Source organism: Etheostoma spectabile, chromosome 7 (assembly GCF_008692095.1).
Source record: "Etheostoma spectabile isolate EspeVRDwgs_2016 chromosome 7, UIUC_Espe_1.0, whole genome shotgun sequence".
Taxonomy (NCBI): Eukaryota; Metazoa; Chordata; class Actinopteri; order Perciformes; family Percidae; genus Etheostoma; species Etheostoma spectabile.
Genome location: NC_045739.1, coordinates 20,883,325 through 20,898,709, shown reverse-complemented (window position 1 = coordinate 20,898,709; position 15,385 = coordinate 20,883,325). Strand labels below are relative to the sequence as shown.

The window sequence follows — 15,385 nt, the reverse complement described above, 5'->3', positions numbered from 1 at the left end:
CATTACTCGATGCCAGAGTAACTCACTGAGCAAATTCAAATTGTGCTCTGGATATTCAGGGTAGGACACCATACTGTAAAAGTTATTCAAGGGTTAATCAAATAGTTTGATTTATTAAGTTTGGACATAATGTGAATCATCCTTCATATTGTGTTTTTTTGTTTTTCAGATCCGGTGAAACCTGTCTTCTCCAGTCTCTGAAATCCTCGATGCAAAGTTTTTTGTTGTTGATTTCCGTTTTATTTTACCCTTATTATATACTGTATAGTTCATCAATGCCTTCATAAACTATTGATTTGTAATTTTACTTGGAGTTCAAAATACTTGTTTCCCCAAATGTATTTGTATTGCCAATGCAATGTTTCCTGTAAAAACAACCCCCCCACATCCCATATGTGTATAGCCCATAAACATGTTGTAGGATCTATGCGTGATAAAGTGAACTTGGCTATGACTCATTGGTTGTAATATTCTTTTGGCAATAACACTTGGATGCCCTTTTGCCTCTGGTTAAAAAGATGTTTGTCATTCCTATGTGTGTTTATGCTGTATGTGAATGTGGTTTGATTGGCTCTGGCTGCTGAAGGTAAACTAAGAGCCAAACCTGCTCTGTGCCTCTGTCTCCTCCAGCCCAAAATGAACTAGTCTGGCAGCTTGACTGTTAAAACATGTACTGTGTGCTAGCAAGCTGCACCTTCACCCATAGCCTAAAGACACCACTCCCCTTATCTACTTTCTCCCTCCTCCTGGGTTTTTGTCACCGACTCTCACACACCATTGAGGGATTGTTTAACATTAGATCTTACTTTTTACACCGAAGGGTGGCTTCTTCTGCGAGCGTGTATGTTTGTTAGTGGGTGAGGTTTAAGGTCTGGTGCTTACAATTGGCCCATGTCATGGTGGCTGTAGCAGCATGTGGAAGGCAGCTCTTGTTTTGTACCGGCTCCTTGCTCTTGGTCAGCCCCTCTGGGCTCAGGATGAGGCCCCAGCTGCTGCCATAACTCCTCAGGACTGCAGTCTGGACTGTATACGACAGGTACAGTAAAGACATTGTGTAGTCATACAAGTTCTTCCTTCTGTGTGTTTTTTGTGTTAATGTGTTGACATATGAGCAGGTTTGTCTTCTGTTGCAGCTATATACATTGTATCTACACACTCATCTCCTTGTTTCATTTTGGCGATTCTAATCCAGGGGGGGTTTTATTTCAAACTTCTAAATTATAACAGCTGACCTGAAATAAACTACTGGTTCTAATCACGTTTCTAAAACTGTACAGACAGATTGATTTGTGGTCTTATTGGCATGTTTAAATAAAAACTGGCTGTTATCCTATGCCTGCAAAACACATGATTATATTTAAATGCTTAATTTCCATCAAGCATGTCTTGTAATTCCAACAACGCCTGCCTCAGATTGTTTCCTCTCTCTAGCCAAGCAGTTTTGGCACGTTAGGATATAAATTGTTTCCAGTAATCTGGGGGTCCCATTGGAAAAATAGGTAGCTCCAGGCAATTTGATGTTTTTTATTTATTATTATAATTATTATTCTTAGGCCTTTTATAAATCATTAAAGGTCTCATGGATTTTTAACATAAGTTCCCCCAGCCTGCCTATGGCCACTTACCAGGACACTCTTATATAAAAGAGAGTTTTAATCTCAAAGAGTTTTTTTTTTTTCCTGGTTAAATAAAGGTTTGAATGATGTGGAGTGAACCGAGCCCTGGGTATCCTGCTCTGCCTTTGAAAATAATGAAAGCTCAGATGGGCCAATCTGGAATCTTGCCCCTTATGAGGTCATAAGAGAGACATCATGGCTTTCAAACAAATAAAGTGGCAGTTGGTCAAGGCCACACACACGCACACACACTTCTCAGTGGCTACAGACACAGAAATGGCACAAGTAAAGCTCATTGTGGGACAAGCTCTAGTGGCTGAACTTCTGCACCAAAAGGCACAATGTCATGGGACCTTTAAGAACAGGTTCTTATTTACAATGGTGGCCTGACAAGTGGCATTTAGGGAAAGGGAAGGAGGGCTAGATAATAAATACATACAGAAGTACATTTCACAGTTTAGAAATTCCATAAAATACAATTTGAATTACCAATCATATAGTATTTCAAATTCAAAACCATGTTTCTGTGCACTTATCTCGTTATATTAAACACTAATAATGAGATAATTGCACAGATACACGGGTGAGTAAGAGAGGGAGAAACCATTTCAATATTTAGCTGGAAAAATATGTAGAGAAGCCACTTCATTCTGTATGTCTGTGAACAAGGATGATATGATGGTTTTGAAGGATGAAATGGAAATTAGTTTGTCCAGTTTGAGAATCTTTTCCAGAGCATTCCAGTCGCGAGCGGCAGCACATTGAAAAGATTGGTTTTGGGGAGGCTTAATTAAAGATGAAGAGAGGACCGGGTGACAGACTTTGGCTGCAGCAGGTGACCTAAGTAAGGGGGTGATACAATCTCAGTTTGCCTCTGGCCAAGAATTTGTTTTTCATAAAGAGTAAATGGATAAAGGAAGGTTGGGTAACCAGTCAACGAGCTGAAACGCTTACGTTAGCGTCAGTCCCCATTGACTGATGAACACTGTCATTTCAACTTCTCTCATTCTGTATCACGTCTTTCATCTCTTGTGCAATCTCTGAACAAATTAATTATTATTATCATTTCTAGAGTTCCGGTGTAGTCAAGGGATATATCCGGGTAACATTCCACCTCTTTTGCTTCATACATGGACTTTACCCCACTAACACAGAACGTTTAGGGAACGTTAGGGAACGTTAGTTTTTGGTTCTCTAAAGGTTCGTTCGAACCAAACCAAAAGCTAACGTTTAGGGAACGTGTCCCTCCTGGTTATAACGTTCTCTAAACGTTAGAGAACCAACCAACGGTAACGTTCCCCTGCGGTTGCGCCGTACCTTCACACAACGTTCCCGTTTGGTTGTTTTTGGTTGTTCGGAGTTGAGAAGTAGCATGGTTTGGCACTTGATTTATTCAACAAAAATGATTTGACTTATAAAATTAGAAGCATAACATTTATTTTAGGCTGATATCAATTTAGCTTAAAATAGTATTTGTGCTTGACTTCGGTTTTTTAACTGTCTCGTGAAACAACTTAAAGAGGAATCATCAATGGGACGATTTTCACAACTAAGATAATTCACTTCTTTATTCAGTTTGAAAACCTAACCGTTACAACCCCACACCAGTAGGGGGCCGCTGCTCTGAGCAGACCGATTCTCCCGTTAGAAGAGAGAAAGCCACAGGACGGACCACGCGGCTCAGTCACGGAAGGTAAGCGAATACTTTGCAGTTTAATGATGTTGTTGTTGTTGTAATGGGAGGGTTGTGGTTTAACATAAACTCTTTCCCTCGTATGGGGTTATATTCCGTTCTTGTTAGGTGACCAAAAAAAAGTTTGGCTGAATAACAACTAACTTTAGTTAGTTTTTCAACGTCGTCCGCCTGTGTGCTATGCTAGTCATGCAGTGAGTGCTCCAAGTCTTTTCTGTTTAGTAAACTATTTGTGCACAAACCATGTTTCAATGCTGAGTTTAGTGTGTGAGCCCCCAGGTGAGACTGGAGTAAGTTTCATGTGTGTCGAGCCTTCTTAGTGTTTAAAAATGTTGATTTGATGATCATAGAAGGGCCCGTAGTAGCACTCCCATTCAAAAGGGCGAGGCCAGAGTTGGGCTTTAAATGGATTGCTTAAATCTTTCCCTTTGTTTGCTGCTGTGCACGACGTTTCTGCTTTGTTGCATTGTAAGTTTTGTGTAATCATGTTAAAATGCTTTTGTTTATGTTACAAATAAGATATCCGTTTTCGGTCTTTTTTTAATTAGTGTAGTACAGTACATAAATAAAGCCAAAATAATCAAAATCCTTAGTCCAGGTAGATAGGCAGCCATCTTGCAACGCACTTTAGCCAGTTATCGTCAAGCTGAGTGAAGGCTACAGCAAGGGACGTAATGTGTTGCTACACAGCTGCAGTACTGGCTTTACACTATGCATTTCTGTGGATGCTGTGTCTCCCCATTACAAAGTATCTGGGGTACAATGCAGAAATCTTGTCACGTTCAATGTTTACACTGACTGTATACATTTTAAATATTTTTGCAATCAGTACAAATTGTATGATCTGTTATTTCAGATGAATCCGGATGGAGACATTTGAGGAGAAGATGGATTATCTGCTCATGCTCTACAGGAGCTCCATGTCACCTCGCTCTGCTCCAAATCACAGCGTGCCATTTGCCCAACAGCAGCTGGGCCAAATATCCAGTTAAAAAAATATGGCTGTGTACAGGTAACCTATGTGCTCTATACTATATGTAAATAAATAATTTTCTCTGTATGGAACTGCTTTCTTTCTCTTTTTTTGCACTATGGAACACAAATGTTCTTTAACATAGATTCTACGCCAAGCTGGTGGCCGGTGTCGGCGGCTGAGGGACACCAGCATCCAGAGAAGATGGCAAGTGTCCAAAAAAGGCAGCGCCGACGCCAAGGAGGTTCATGACGATTCTTCAAGCGATGGGAAGACCTTTATTATAGACTACATTTTTCACACTATTTCAAATCACAGATTTGCAATGGGTACACGCTATGGTCTCTGTATTACACGATGAATCTGTTGCACGACCAGATAAACTGTCCAGGACGGAGCGTGCGTCTGGAGCCCTGTCTGGAAGTTAAAATTTATGTATGCATTTATATAAACAGTCATATTCTTAACATGGAACCAATGACAGTCAACATGGTGCATATCATGGGATTGTTCTATGTTGTCTCTTCCTGTCTTTTTTCAGCTCAGCGATAACAATTCCTCCACCACCTGCATGTAAGTTGTTTAATATATATTTTGTCTGATATAAAAGAATAGGTTCATATTTTGTAATGGCATGTGCAGGCAACCTATCAACTTCATCTTATAAAAAAATCATAAATTTATTTTTATATGTATCAACGCCAGCAGGAAAACAGTGGTTGCCCAGAGCAGGATGAGTCTTTAGTGACCCTACCACGGACTGCCACTTCATCTGTGGACACAGTTGAAGGTACAGTTGCTTTGATTTTGTATTTGCAAAGAAGACAATAATGGCAAGGATCACTAGAGTAACACAACATTTTTTGTTGTTTTAAACAGAAGAACTCACACAGAGGGAGGTGGCTCAGCATGGAGATCAAAATGAAGGTAAGACTCAGGTTGCTCACGTGTTTGTATGTAGTATGGATGTAGTATGTGTGTATGGAGAGGAGGAACAATATGGAAATTAAGTGGCCATAGTTCTGCCCTAAGACAAACACTAATATTGCAAAAAATCTAATATCTAACTGAACTGACTTTTACAAAATGAGATTGTACAAGCTCTACACTGTATGCATAATCTGTTACTATATGTTTTACAGCCATTTTGGTCAACCTTCGGTGGTTGTATGGAGGTGATGCCGTCGCCGCATGCTGGTGATACAGTACAGCCGCGGGGAAGAAAGACAAAGAAAGCCTTCAGGACCGGCTGTATGCAGGGTTATAACAGGCAGGTTTTATTTATTCTTCACATTAGTATTATGCTAGCTTGGTGACAAGAGGTTTAATTTGACCTATAACTTTGCTTCATTTTGACTTCTACTCTAGCGGCCTGCAGAAAAACTTCCCTGCGTGACTGCTGCAGAAGCGGAGGATTTGATTGGGCAAGTTCTGAAGTTTGCCACACACACACGGTAAATTTAAGTTCTTCTGCATTATGTTCATAAGAAGTTCATCAAAAAAAATGTGTTAATGTGTTCATTCTTAGTATTACATGTCTAACTTTGTTTATTTCTTTATAGGCCAGCTGAGAAGGACTGAGCATGGAGCCCCTTTTAACTTTTTTATTAATATGTTTTTTAGTGACTATTTTTGCACACACTTTACAAACCCATCTTTAGCATCTTGCACTACATTACACTACATCCTTATCTTGTGTTCTTTTTCAGTTGTTTGAATATTAAGTTTTGAAATGCCATCAAGTTTGCCTGTTCATTCCTTCCTACTAATATAACTTTTGTATGTATGTACGTGTGTATTACAGTACATACATACACACATAGAGTATGGGTGGTGTTAAAGGTTAGGGGAATAAGCTTTTCTTAAAGTTGGGAACGTTCCTGAAGGTTTGTTTTGGTTGTAGTTTGGTTGTCTGTGGTTTATTGGAAGGTTTCTAACGTTCTGGGAACGTTTTTTTGGTTACAGCGAACGTTCCCCTAACGTTAAGAGACCGTTCCGTAACGTTCGCTGAGGGTGGCAACGCTAAGGGAACGTTCCCCTAACGTTCGCTAAAGGTTGCAACGTTAAGGGAACGTTCCCAACGTTCGCTAAAGGGTGCAACGTTTTCGGAACGTTCGCCTAACGTTCTCTAAAGGTTGTAACTTTAGAGAACGTTAGGAGAACGTTCCGAGAACGTTCGCGTAACCAAAAACGAACGTTCCCGGAACGTTAAGAAAACCTTCCAATTAACCAGCAGACAACCAAACTACAACCAAAACAAACCTTCAGGGAACGTTCCCACAACCAAAAACGAACGTTCCCAGAACGTTCTGGGAACCAAAAATTGTTAGCTGGGTACCTAACCTCACGTCGACCCATATGGCTTGTTACACAGAACCATAAAAGCTGAAACTGAAAGCACAGGCACCTTCAAAAAATACTTGGCAGGTGATTTGTTGAACCATCTGTTTATCCCGTCCGCCATTGTTGTTTTGAACCGTTGACGTCTCATCACACACCTGAACCATTCCCGAAGTTCCTCTCCAGACTCTGATTGGTCCAAAATGCCTGACTTGAAGCCTGACGAGATGGATTTTCTTGTGATCCTGCGCTCAGATTATTCATTCAATTTTATACAGATGTGTTTACAGAGATTGACAGTGTAAGTATAACCACAGAACAATTAGTATTCAACAGTCTTTGCAGATGTTGACTTTAGTGATCCTTTTTTGTCCTTTTCAGTATTTCAAAATCAGATTTAAAATACCTTTACCTTTTAGACTCTACATATGCGAGTAGATTAATTTTCGGTGAGTGCAAATGACTCCTCAGATGCAGTCATCTGTGTATTCTGTGGGTGAAAAGCCACCCACATTGTGAGCGTGCAAGTCAAAGACATCCATTTGTGACGCCCATGCTAAGAACGCTAATTATGTTCTCCGATGCCTGCAATTAAGTTTTTAGGCTACAAAGACTTTCTGACCACCAGTACCTAACCTGACAGTTTATCTAATATATTGTTGAAACACCATGCACATGCACAAACACACACACACATCCCCTCCCCTTATTGTCTCTCTTGCCTGTGGCTGTATTTCTTCATCTTTCATTTTCCCCACATGTTAGTACCTTTATGGTCTCTAAACCTGCAAAGCTTGTTGACAAAATGTCAGGGATCCCCCTATATATTCACTTTCTTAAACGCAGTTTGACTTACACATCCTGATCATAATAAATCATAATGCTGAATTGTTTCAACTAGTTCAGGTAACATGTGGCAACATTTGTTTCAAAACCAAAACCAGCAGGAGCTAATATTGTGAATTGGAACCACATTTACACATTTGGCATTGTACAGAGAGCATTCAGGAACACACCCTTATTGTTTTATGGCAACAGGACTTACTCAACCATGGCAACACAATTCAACAATACAAACTGCACCTCTCTCAAATTTACATGATGTTATTATCATCTTATTTCTAGCTTTTTTTTATATAGCATTTTGTTTTGTTCATTTCTTTGTGTCTGCTATTCATTCATTTCCCACTTAAGCAGATTGTGTTCTTTCACATTCTTGCTTCTGATCCCATCCTCCTTTTTCTTGGCAACAGAACCAGAAATGTACTCAGTCCTGGAATTTGACAGTTGGATAGATGACCATGAATCTAGTCTAATATCGAGGTTAAAATTCATTGACATACATTTATTCAGGCTGTTCACCTGACACAAAATTGCCAAGTTTTGCAAAACACATTCAATATGTATTGGCAAAAATGCAGTTGTAAGTGCTAAGTGTGAATTCATTGCTTTCCCCTCGACAGGGAGGACCTGGATGTGAATACTGCAGAATAACCAGAGCTGATCTCAAGAGGGCTCTGGGTTTTAACTCCATCAATTTGTTTGGAAGTAAGTCTGATTCAGGCTACAATGGAACTCACAGCATACCTACAAATATCTACATCTGGGGGGAAATTACACTAAGAAACTTTGTTAAAGCATTGCATGCATTTACACCCTAACTGCGCAAATACATTTTGTCAGCAATCAAAGTCATCCTGCATGTCCTTATCCTGAGGCTACCGTTAACAGCATCGTACTGAGCTACATTGTTTGCACTTTGCATTAGAATTCAAACATCAGAATACCAAAATGGCAAACAGACAGGGTTTGACCAGTTGTCATCACTGTGGTCTTAAAGGGCAACAATTATATAGCAATTTTAGAATTACACTTGCATGTTGTGTTTGTACTAGAACATATTTAGTCCTACATGCTTTAATGTTAAAAACAAATCTTATTTTTCTCATACGTTGCAGTAGCTCCGGCTTCTGTTAGTTTCCAGGAAGCGCAGCCATGGACAGTAGTATATAGCAGGACTTTATCCCCTGAATAATCACAACCAGACACGTCTCAGCAGGAAAGTGACCAGATTTTGGACAGAAATGACCAGCATTGGCTGAGAATACAGCCCTTAGCATGTAGCTACTTCTTAGTTAGCAGTATGCTAACGTTAGATTGTAGTGGAGCGGAGCAGCACTTTCTAATGTCAGAATCACAGATAAAGGCTTCTGAACCAAACACTGCCTAATCAGACATGTCTCAGCAGTAATGCGACACAGAATTAGGGAGAATTTAACAAGAGAGCCAAAGTCACGCCCCTTCCGGTGGACCGGCAGGACGTAGCAGGGCGCAGAGCAGGACCGTCAGGATAGCAGCAACCATGATTTAGGTGCCACTCTACTCTAAGGAAACATGCTGGGCGAAAAAAGACATAAGGACTTTGGGGAATAAGCTCCCCAGAGCTAAGTTAGTAACAAGCGTTTCTGGTACAAGGATGCACACAGATGGAAAGAAAGAGGAGAAAGCTCAGTGTGTCAAAGGAAGTGCCCCGGCAGTCTAAAACTGTAACAGCATAATTAAGAGAGACAGGTTAAGGAGAGGAGCCTGGTCGGGCTTTACTGGCCGGCCTCCCTCTACTTTGATTATATAATTGATTATATGGTAAATGAATCGGACGACTACGGCGAGATGCAGGTGGGCCGGGCTAGGCAGATTTGGTTCACACTGAAATAATAATTGGATGGATTCAAAATTTGGTTCAGACATTCATGTTCCAAAGTAGGCCTTCCTGTGAATTGTAATAATAATTGTAGATGTACTGTTGGTGATTCCTACACTTCCATCCAGCTTTGCTAGCTAGCCACGCTCAGTTCAAAACATCAGTTTGTCCAATACTTTGTTTTATGAACACCTGCAAAACTATTAGCATTCCCATTAGCCTTGTCCTACCAGTCCTTTTTGTTTGCTGCTAAGTAATGATAGCACGCTAAAACACTGGTAAAATGAACAAGGTTTCCTGTTAAACATTAGAACGCTAGCATTGCGATAGTGGGCATAAGTTACTTGCATGCTAACTTTAGGAGGTAAAGCTTTACACAACTGTAGCCTATAATAGTCTTGCTTGATTAGGCCTATAGTCTACTGTTTTCTTTTCATGTTGTCATATCCGGAAATTAAAAGGAAAATAAATGCTGACTAGAAATCATACTATGTATGAAACTTTGACATTATATCCATATATATGTGTTCTTACTACTCCTCAGGTTGTATTCCCTGGCCATGTTTTAAGTTTCTAGGGGAAGAAGACCCGGAAATCTGTCAGCACTATGTCCAAGCACCAAATGATGTGAAGGTTGAGTTTGTAAATGAGCTAAGCCCCAAATCTGACACTATTGTCGTCTCCTGGAAGCCCAGCTACTACGGTACGTTGATATGGATTGACAAAGCCTATTTCTCTATGCATTTGTTTTATGGATACATCGCATCAGTGGCTTGGTTGGTTTTTAGGCAGTTTTGAAACTCAAGTATTGTGTCAGACACAAGTTTCCTCCCCCGAAGCAATTTCTCACACCAGGATTTGACATTAAGGGGGAATACATTGAGTTTTTGCTAAAAGGTAATACGCATGCTTCACATTACGAGAATGCTTCAAAGTGTGATTGACAGCACATTGATTATGACTAGAGCTTTGACAGGTGATGGTGTAGCAGACTTTTAGGTTTAATTAACCATGCACTGAACTTGTTGCTGCACATGCAGCACGCATGTTCTTGCCAGTGGAGTGTATCTGCGACTTGGATGTTGGATTGCTGCTGCTGAGTCGGTGACAATGATTTCACTCTGTTTTGGGATTTGTTGCAGGGATCGCCTTCCTGCGAGGCTTTCAGGTGTCCCTCCAGGCTTTGGGAGGGTCAAGTGTTGCCTGTCAGCTCTTTCTCTTCCACCGTAACGTCTCCCTCGAGGCTTCACATGCACAAAGGGTAGGAAGGGGCAATCTTGTTTTGACTTTTTTCCATCTATGTTGTTTCTGACAACACACATTTGTGTTTTTACTCACAGGAATGTTCACAGCTATAATTTTGAGTTTTGAGTACTTTAGAAATAAATAGATTTCTATTAAAAAAAATGCTTTATCAGTAAGTGGATCCTTGTTTTGGGGACCTTCCCATTGTCCCCAAAACAATATTCTCTGAAACAAAGTCAGTCCAGAGGGGCAGTATAACTTACTTCTTGCAGCTTGTGTGTCAGCGCCATCTTGTGAATAACAGATCCACATTTCCTTTTTGTTTCAGAGCATTCATTTAGAACAGTAAACTCCTTTAGTAGATGTCCTAAATCACCTTTTTTATGGACACCCTGCAGCCAATCAGAATTGAATTTTCACCCAGACCAGGGTATAATAAAGAATAAGTGTTAAACCAACAATTGGCTTATAAGTTCTGCAATGCATTAACACCATGGTGTATTCAAGATAGATAGATAGATTTGACATGTAATGGTTAATTATTTTTGTTTTTGTTTTTTACACAACTTTACTGTATCTCTATATTTGTCTAATAAAAACTTACGAGGGACTTTACAACAGAAAAACCAACTGTTTAATGCACACTTGGCAGACAGATGTCAGAAAATTTAAATTATTTTGCAAAAGAAAAAGTAAATCTTGCACACTGTTAGCACTTAGGTTATACAGTATTTCAGTCATGCTTTTTGTCACGCATCAGTTCCACAATATAAAACAACCACATGGTTATACAAGAGCCCCCAGGCTGCAACAACCTATTACAAAAACTTAACTATTACTCTGGGAGGCAGGTCGGCCATAACCAAGTCCAAGTCTCATATCCAAACTGAAAATATCTTTAAAACCTTAAAGAAAAACTAATCCTACAAAAAAAGAGTAAACAGTCTTCTGTTACACAACATAGCATGTCAATATCCCAATGCACTTCTTCTGAAAACACACTTTTGTTGATTTTTAAGGAATATCAAGTAATCAAAATGTAGGGACAAGAAATGATCATGCAGAAAATATTAAACGGGCAGAAAGTGTGATCCCATTAAAGGCATTCTACTCAACCCATAATAAAGCCTATGTGCAGAAACTCTTATCTCGCCTTAATGAGATAAAATTGTGAAGTGTGTTTAAAGAAAACCAAGGTCATTTATGCCGCTGCTTTCTGCAGGTGTACACGTCGGACCCTTTCCCCAGCCTCTCCCTTGGGTCCCAGTATGCCGTTACCGTCATGGCTCTGCCAGTGCCTGAGCAGTGGGAGCGGTTCTACCACAGCAAGATCTTCTCCACACGTTGTACGATTTCTTTTAAGCTCTAGGCTATATGTCTAGATCTCATATCTATCGCTATCTTAACACACAAATACACACACACACACACACACAGTTTGATTTTAGCTCACAAAGTGTGTGGTTGCTTCCTGGTAACCTTTAAATCTTATTTACACTGCATATAGTTAGAATACCATCCCTGTCACTAGCTCTGCCCTCTAAACATACACTTTTCCTCATGAATCTTTCAGTATGACTATTGTAAAAACAATGTGAATCTATAATAATGTGTCCCTGGTTTTGCAGCATGTGCAGAGAAGAATGGTCTTGAGCAGTGCAAAAAAGGTGAGAGAAAATTTTTCTTGTTGTTAAATAAACTCTGGTCTGCTACAGCAATGCCATTTTGTACTTAATGTTTCTTCTTATGATCCGCTTTACACATATCTATATTTCATGGTCTGGTTCTAGACTGGTACCCCAAACATGTGAAGGTGCAGCAGGAAGGGACTGCTATCACTGTGACCTTTAACCTGGCTCCCCCAAAGCTGGGCATCAGAAGCTACTTCTCCCGATGTTACGCAAATGGCATGAAGACATACACGGACATCACACCTGTCAGTGGTTTCAACTTCTGCAGCTTTGTGTTTTGTGGTTTGGTTTTCACTCTGTGCATTAATACCTTGCTGCAGGGATGTACAGTATATAGTTTTTAATTAATAATTTACCATTAATTTAATGTCCTCAGAATTCCAGCAATAACCAAACCCACCACAGCTATCAGCTGAAAGACCTGCAAGAAGGGACCAATTACACCTGTGAGGTAACTTAAAAATGGTTTTAACTAATCCCTAATTGACATTGATTGCATAATATGTATAATTACTTAAGTTTTCAGGGAGCATAGTTTTTTAATAAGTGGTAAAATACCAGTCTTCAAAAATATATGTTATGTGGGCTATGTTGATTATTATATATTCATCTTTTAGTTTCTTTGTCTGGAAACATTTTGTGTAGTTTGACATAATAATCTTAACTCGAGGTCTTTTGACTCATTGTTTTTGATTTTACGGCCCCCAACTTTACTGTGTGGTCTCCCCACTCTCCTCAGTGTTGTTGTTGCTTCATGTCTACTGGATAACATCAGCTCTGTAAGGTGATACTATGTCAGCTTGTTGTGTTTACAGCGTGTTGTGCTGCCCCCCAAGTGGGCAAAAAAAATAATGAATGCAGGTTTAAGATTATTTTGTCAATCTAAAATTTCCAAGGTCCAAAAAATACAAATGAATTAACTTTCATGCTCAACATGTCTTGTGTCACAGATTGCAGCTAACCAAATGGATGCAGTGAGGAAAACATTCTATGTTCAGGTCTCGCACCTTCAAAAAGGTAGAGGAGGTTGTTTTGTTGCTGCTAAGCCACATTATATCTCAATATTTTTAATGTGGAGGTAAATTGTCTGTCACAATAAAATAAACACGATATTTAATGCATATGCGATCAATAACATCTGTCGTTCATCCTTTAAAGTGATACTTTGGGACATGTTTTACTTGCTTTCCGGTCAGGAGTTATGTAAAATGATCCATGCTAATTACAGAGCTAGAGCCAGGAGGGGATAAGCATAGCGTAACGACTAGAGGGAAACATCTAGCCTTTCTCTCTCCAAAGTTTAGAAATATGCCTAGCAACGCTATTAACGCTCAGTTATAAGCATGCTGTGTCTCATGCGTTTATATCATAAACACAGACACATGACAATAACTGACTTTGTGGTTATACAGGAATTGTTTTGCTGAAACTACTTTTAGATAATCACTGGCCGGGATCTTCCTGAGTCCAGTTTGCTGGTTTCACCGGAGCTGGTAGGCGTATTTCTGAACTTCAGAGAGAGCTGGGCAAGATGTTTCCTTTGCTTTAAAATAGTTATGCTAACATACGCCCATCTACTCCCAGCTCTAGCTCCGTAAACATCACATAAACGTGACAATGGTACCAATCTTTTTTTTGTCCTATGTCTCAGTAATGCTAATAATTAGCGCATTTTCCAACATGTTACTGTCACTTTGTGTAAACTGTCACATAACCCCATCTTCCTCATCCTCAGGAGATTCCCCGCCCCTCTCTGTCACTCCCTCATTGGCTCTGATGCTTCCACTGTGCCTGTCTGCTGCAGTCGTACTTGTAGTCTCACTGGTTGCTCTCACCTTGACGAGGCCCCGGCTGCTGATGAAGAAATTTGACATAAAACCAGGTGCAAAGACAAACTAATACTTCATTTAAAAAGTTTTTACACCATTTGATTGAGAACCGTTCTTTTACCTCCGGTCTTTTCTCTTTGTCATTGTGTGAAACACAAGCAAATTAATTAATTAATTTTCTTACCATCCATTCAGATATGATCAAGGAGCATCAAGAGAGCGGGACCCAGGAGGAAGTAATGGCATTGTCCAAAAGTAGGCAGACCCCTCCTCGTCTTCTGATTTGCTACAGCAGCAACGATGGCCCCGCTCATGTCAAAGCCGTCATGCAGTTAGGAGCCTTCATACAACAGCACATGGCCACTCAGGTAGTGGACATGACATTTCATGACTTTAATACGTTTTCTGTTTAAGTTATAGGCAGAAAAAAGCTAACGATAACATTGTCTTTTTTTTTTTTTTTATGAGACAGCTGTGGGGTTAAATGTGTTATAAGATCAGTTTGCTGTGACACTGTTTTTTTTCTTTTCCTCCCTAGGTGTGCCTGGACCTGTGGGAGTCTCTGAGTGTGGCTGAGGAGGGCAGTATGGCCTGGCACTGCCGGCAGATCCGTGAGAGCGACTTCATCTTGGCGATCTGTTCTCAGGGTCTCAACCACAGACCTAAGCCTCCAGAGGGGGACCACCAAGATGAGGGAGCAAACAGAAGGCGGGACTTGGGGTCCGACGCCTTCAGCTCTGACACCGCCGTCCAACTCATTAGAGAGGAGGTGGGCCGAGCCAAAGCCAAAGGCCAGGACCTATCCAAATACATGGCGGCCATTTTTGATTACTCTGAGGAAACTGACATCCCCACTGAACTGAGGCTGGTATCTCATTACACGCTGACACGTGACTTACAGCTGCTTTTCTCCCACCTCCATGGGGTGGCTCTACACCGACCGGGGCATTACCTGAAGATAAACCATATCTCAGAGGAAGGCTTTACTAAGCTACCAGCTGGAGCAGCTCTGCAGTTGGCTATCTGTGAGGCTAGTATGGTCTGAAGATAAACGATTATGATGACTGGTTCATGACTTTCATCATGTTTTTTTTTTTTAGTTTTTCTACTTTCCGATTTTCTGTTTTATACAAATGTAATTGGCAGTGCTGTCAGTTAAACGGGTTATTAACGGCATTGACGCAAACCCAATTTAACGGCGTTAATTTTTTAATTTTTTAATTTATATATTTTTTTCACATTCTGTTGCAACAACTAGTAACATTAGGAAAAACTACAACACCACACCGGATCTAGC

General features: G+C 40.2%; 2 protein-coding genes across 3 annotated transcripts in view; both read left to right on the top strand.

Annotated features, from left to right (window-relative positions):
• The window catches only part of fam50a (family with sequence similarity 50 member A), an 11,725-nt gene extending 11,271 nt beyond the window's left edge, over nucleotides 1-454 (top strand). The window contains exon 13 of the mRNA XM_032519799.1: nucleotides 170-454. Within this exon, the coding sequence (XP_032375690.1) occupies nucleotides 170-178 (9 nt within the window). The 3' untranslated portion in view covers nucleotides 179-454. The remainder of the gene's footprint in view (nucleotides 1-169) is intronic.
• Nucleotides 455-711: 257 nt separating this feature from the next.
• The window catches only part of si:ch211-207e14.4 (interleukin-17 receptor D), a 15,175-nt gene continuing 501 nt past the window's right edge, over nucleotides 712-15,385 (top strand). Inside the window, exons 1-12 of one of the 2 annotated variants that reach the window (XM_032519782.1) lie at nucleotides 712-1,036; nucleotides 8,086-8,170; nucleotides 9,868-10,026; nucleotides 10,466-10,584; nucleotides 11,791-11,914; nucleotides 12,197-12,235; nucleotides 12,359-12,504; nucleotides 12,636-12,710; nucleotides 13,210-13,276; nucleotides 13,995-14,141; nucleotides 14,284-14,456; nucleotides 14,627-15,385. The exon at nucleotides 14,627-15,385 is cut by the window's right edge and continues 501 nt beyond it. In XM_032519782.1, the coding sequence (XP_032375673.1) occupies nucleotides 914-1,036; nucleotides 8,086-8,170; nucleotides 9,868-10,026; nucleotides 10,466-10,584; nucleotides 11,791-11,914; nucleotides 12,197-12,235; nucleotides 12,359-12,504; nucleotides 12,636-12,710; nucleotides 13,210-13,276; nucleotides 13,995-14,141; nucleotides 14,284-14,456; nucleotides 14,627-15,133 (1,764 nt within the window). In that variant the 5' untranslated portion in view covers nucleotides 712-913 and the 3' untranslated portion in view covers nucleotides 15,134-15,385. Of the gene's footprint in view, nucleotides 1,037-8,085; nucleotides 8,171-9,867; nucleotides 10,027-10,465; nucleotides 10,585-11,790; nucleotides 11,915-12,196; nucleotides 12,236-12,358; nucleotides 12,505-12,635; nucleotides 12,711-13,209; nucleotides 13,277-13,994; nucleotides 14,142-14,262; nucleotides 14,457-14,626 lie in introns of both variants that reach the window. The other variant, XM_032519781.1, reaches the window with a different exon arrangement.